Source organism: Acipenser ruthenus, chromosome 53 (assembly GCF_902713425.1).
Source record: "Acipenser ruthenus chromosome 53, fAciRut3.2 maternal haplotype, whole genome shotgun sequence".
Taxonomy (NCBI): domain Eukaryota; kingdom Metazoa; phylum Chordata; class Actinopteri; order Acipenseriformes; family Acipenseridae; genus Acipenser; species Acipenser ruthenus.
In genome coordinates, this window is record NC_081241.1 from 1,647,304 (window position 1) to 1,652,159 (window position 4,856).

Genomic DNA, 4,856 nt, shown 5'->3' on the forward strand with positions numbered 1-4,856 from the left:
AGGACAAAACTAACTCGTTTTAATTTTGGTCTTTCTTTAAAAAACTGAAAAAAAGTTTTAATAGTTTAATGGTAGTCAGTGTGGTCATGGGATTAATTTAGTTGGAACTGCGCCGTTTCCAGCGCTCCAGTAAAGTGTGTTATCTTACTGTGTATAGTCACCGCAGGGCGATATTAACCATGGTGTCAACACACACATGCAAACCAGCTGTTAGTCTCAAGGAAGGCTTCTATACTTGTAATTACATAAAAAGCAGTGTGAGGGTGACAATATGAAACACAATCCAGTTATATTTTTCAGCCTTTTATTGTATTTCACTTCAAACAGCTTCCCACATTATAATAAAGCTATTGCTGGTTATGTACTTTTCAAAGCCGCACCCCCAAATCACAAAATATAAAAGTATAATTAAACAATGCATTTACACTCCTGTCACACATGGAAACATGGCACAAGAACGTATTGAGGGAAATCCACTACACTATGATACACAGCAGTTGCATTCCTTTGCCTGTGAGTTATTGAGCTGTGCTGTCATAAATTCCATATGATCTTCGTTTATCTTATTCATGTGTTCCATCAACATGGCGATTAGCTTCATATGCGCCTCCTGCATCTTTGCTATTATCTCCATTGCTACATTCGCCTGTTTTGCCTTTTCCACTTCCTCTTCATTCTTCTTCCTAAGCTCTTCAATTTCCTTCTGGTGCCTCGCTTCATCTGCCCTTCTTTTCTCCTCTAGCTCGTACAAATCATTGGAGAAGCATCCACCATTTCTTTTCACCATTTCATCTACTTTCTCCAGAAGTTCTTTGGCCTGCTTTTGATCCATTAGGTCTCTTCCATTGATTGCATGAAACCTGTTCCCACACGACTCTACCAGCTGCTTGAGGTCCTTGTCAGCGTTGTTAAGAAACTCCTCAGGCTTTGTGTCAAACAAGCCTGGAGTGTCGACCACAACAACACATCTCCCTGCAACAACTTCTTCTCCCCTCGCACAGTACTTTGTTACTGAGGAGTCGCTGAATGAAGATTTAAACTGTTTTTTTCCCAGGATGGCGTTTCCTGCTGCACTCTTTCCAACTCCAGTCTTTCCAACCAGCACCAGCCTCAACTCTGAGGGACTGTAGAGGGCATCTGTGTTTTCAGACACTGCAAAAAAAAAAAAAAAAAAAAAAAAAGTTATTTCTATGTATTAAAAAAATTATTCCCCCTAAATTGTTTTAAAAAAATGATAAATATTATACAAACAATTTAAATACCTCATTATTTGATCTTTTCACTTTAGCTGCTGAATAGCATGGCGGCTTGAGTCATTGATCCAGTTTTCCTGAATTATATTTATCTCATGATCTCGACAAAACGACCTGTACTGTCGAAATCCTGAGAAATTAACTCAGGAAAACAGAAGTAATGACTTCAGCTTTCACGAGATCCTGCACTAAATGATATCGAGATCAAGAGATTTAATGGAAGAATATTGACATTTCCAAAGAAATAATTGAACTTACTGTTAAGGGCTTTTTATATTTCTTCTCTGGTTGTTCCAGTTCTTTATGTTGCCTTTATTTCTGTCTTTCTTTGCTGTACAGAAATATAAATATTCGGAACTATTATAGCATGCTTGAAAAAACAAAGATAAAGTCTACATAAATGCATAGCAAATACGTAAATCAATCCTAACATACAGTATAAACATGAAAGATTACATGCCAACAAGGCGTCTCAAGGTAAATATATTACTAATAGTAGTAGTGGATTTAATCTGCAAACAATATATATATATTATATATATATATATATATATATATATATATATATATATATATATATATATATATATATATATATATATAAGTTCCAAGCTCCAACTATCTGGAGAATCTTTAACCCGTCACCCGTATTCTTATACATGCACTACAAAATACTCTTGTTATTCTAATTGTTAATTATTCATTCTTATTAAACTAAATAGGTTTCGAATCGTGGTTATTACGTTCTTCTAATAAATAAACAAACAAATACAATTGCTGTACAAATACTCACTTTAACAGCAGCTGTGTTCCCTTGTCTTTTTCTGCTACAGCGCAATAAAACGCTAGCTGTGCTTTCCTTTAAATGTTCTGTGGTTAGTTCTAGCGCCGCCCACTTCAGGTTGATGCGCAGTAAAAATATTACGATGAGACTATATGTAAAAAAATGAAATGCAGCCTTACATATAGCTTACCTAACTTTAATTACAGCACCTGTAGAACTCCTCTGTTTTTCCCCTGGGACACTTATCACCCTTCCTTAAATGCGCTTTATTTGCTCCCTATTTTACTGCATTTAATCCTGTACTTCAGAGTACCGTAATCTACCAAGTGTTTAATCTGTAGTATTTTTTTTTATTATTTATTTCTTAGCAGACGCCCTTATCCAGGGCGACTTACAATTGTTACAAGATATTACATTATACATTATTTCACATATCACATTATTTTTACATACAATTACCCATTTATACAGCTGGGTTTTTACTGGAGCAATCTAGGTAAAGTACCTTGCTCAAGGGTACAGCAGCAGTGTCTCCCACTGGGGATTGAACCCACAACCCACCGGTCAAGAGTCCAGAGCCGTGACCACTACTCCATACTGCTGTGATATTTTGTATTTAATCATATCCTGATGTAACTATCACTGTTATCTGCTGTATTATTGAATTGTATTTTGTCACACTTGTACTTGCTTGAACCAAAGTCATTGTATTTATCTTGCTCTTATTGTATTATTACTTGTACTGTCATTCTTGAAATATATTTGCTTACGATTGTAAGTCGCCCTGGATAAGGGCGTCTGCTAAGAAATAAATAATAATAATAAATAATAATAATATTTATAGACAATGCAACCGTGGTCAGTTTTAGTCATTCTTTCACACGTGTGAGACTTTATACTCAGTGTTTGTGACACATTCCTTTTTCATATGATTATGAATAAACTGAGCAACATGGACATGTGTTTTATTTGGAATCAATGCATCAGTTTAAATCAGGGCTTCTCAAACTCGGTCCTGGGGACCCCGCGAACTCTCAATTACTTAACTAGACCCTTAATTGAACTGATCATTTGCTTAATTAGACCTTTTTGCTTGTTTTCAGCTCTTGAACAGTTGTATATTTCAAGTTAGCTGTAACATTTGACCGAGTTTGAGAAGCCCTGGTTTAAATGGACAGATGTCCTTCAAAATGGAGTAGCAGGTGGTCTCCCTCTAGTGGTGGAGGCGGGAGCAGCAATTAGTCTCCCTCTTTCTGGAGACTGGAGCCGCTCTCCCTCGGTCATTGGAGACGGGCTCCCCTTTCTTGGTCTGGACGTTGGGTTGTGCTGGACTCAGCGGACGATGACGTACAAGTTGCTTTCGCGGTGCTCCCCTCAGCAGCAAGTGCAATGCTTGCTGAGGTTTGCCCGGCTGTTGTGCTGTAGGCTCCCTCTCGCTCTGTGGGGCTACAAATATGCCCTTCGGTGACCAAATGAGTTGCTTCAAATTTAACCAAAACAATGTTCAAATAATACACAGCGCTCTGCCTCCTTTCCAGAGTCCAATCTTCACTGCAAATACAGAGCTGAGAAATAACATTACAACTGAGCAATTTATTCAACGAATCCACATTTCCAAATAAAAACTACTGGAAAAAGCTCACAGAGCAAAATCATTTCAAATAAATTAGTATTTTTAAAGTGCCTGTGTCACGGGTGATAATCAGTTTGGGTTGTGCACATTCTGTTTTGTATTTATTATATTATTTTTTTATTTTTTTTATCTTGCACTTTGGGTCATGCAACGAACAAAAAAGCTGCGGATGATCCCGTGGTTAGCAGTGCAGGACAATACTAAAATTCAATCATCGGTGGGTTTGTTACACTGCTACAGTTGTATGCATGTAAACGGTAATTACTTGATATTAGGATCCAAATGATCTATGTATGCCATTATCATGACATAATAAAGGTAACACTAGATGAACACAGTATTATATTTATAGAATGTATGTATGTTAATTAAGTGTGTAATGCAAAGGAACAGTGATTCTTTAAATTACGTTTATTAAAACTGAGTTTTACTTTTCGAGTTGATTTTTGAGTTCAGAAATCAGATTTCTTCATATTATTTGAAGTTTTCAAAAGGTCGAGAATATTAAACGAGTTTATGTAAAATGTCGAATTTTTAGAACTCGACAATGTATAGCTTTCTCCAGTGTTCCAACTGTCTCGAATAAATGTAAGTTACATACATTGTGACTTAATTTAAAAGGATTCTCAGAAAAACATGTTCATGTATTTAATATGGGCTAATGTTTCAAAGCTATACTATAAATCGTCCCTAGCATATTATTCTTCAGTCTTTAGTTTTTTTTTTTTACACTTGGCAAGTCAACATTTAGCTGCCACGTTAAATCTGGTAATCCAACAAATAATTCTGTGAAAAAATACATGGAACTTGAATCTTTATTTTACACTTGGCATCAACATTTAACTAACATATACATCTAAAATACACGATCTTTCAAAGTAAGTTAAATCAGATCTAAACAGCTCGGATTTAGGTACGTGTAGTCTTACGTTGTTTCTTATTTGTTTCAGATAGAAATTGGGCCATGACGATTTGCAGTAAAATATTGACCCCCAGTGGCCAAGGTTTCTTATTATCAATACGTTCTACTTCATAATGATGTGCGATCCTCTTTCGTTTGGTTTTAACAGATTACCTGAAGTTACCTGAAGTTATAAACAGTATAATTTTATAATCATATTTAACACCTGACCAAATACGAATCTAAGTAACTTGTATTAAAGACGTTTGCTCGGCGAATCAAAAG

The 4,856-nt window shown here is 35.9% G+C and overlaps 1 protein-coding gene across 1 annotated transcript; it reads right to left on the reverse strand.

Annotated features, from left to right (window-relative positions):
• Positions 1-292: 292 nt before the first annotated feature.
• On the reverse strand, positions 293-2,113 carry LOC131723119 (GTPase IMAP family member 8-like). The gene is made up of 3 exons (XM_059016555.1): positions 2,047-2,113; positions 1,512-1,584; positions 293-1,152 (listed from the first exon to the last, which is right to left on the reverse strand). Coding segments are annotated over exons 2-3 (672 nt in total). The 5' UTR covers positions 1,513-1,584; positions 2,047-2,113; the 3' UTR covers positions 293-481.
• Positions 2,114-4,856: the final 2,743 nt, after the last annotated feature.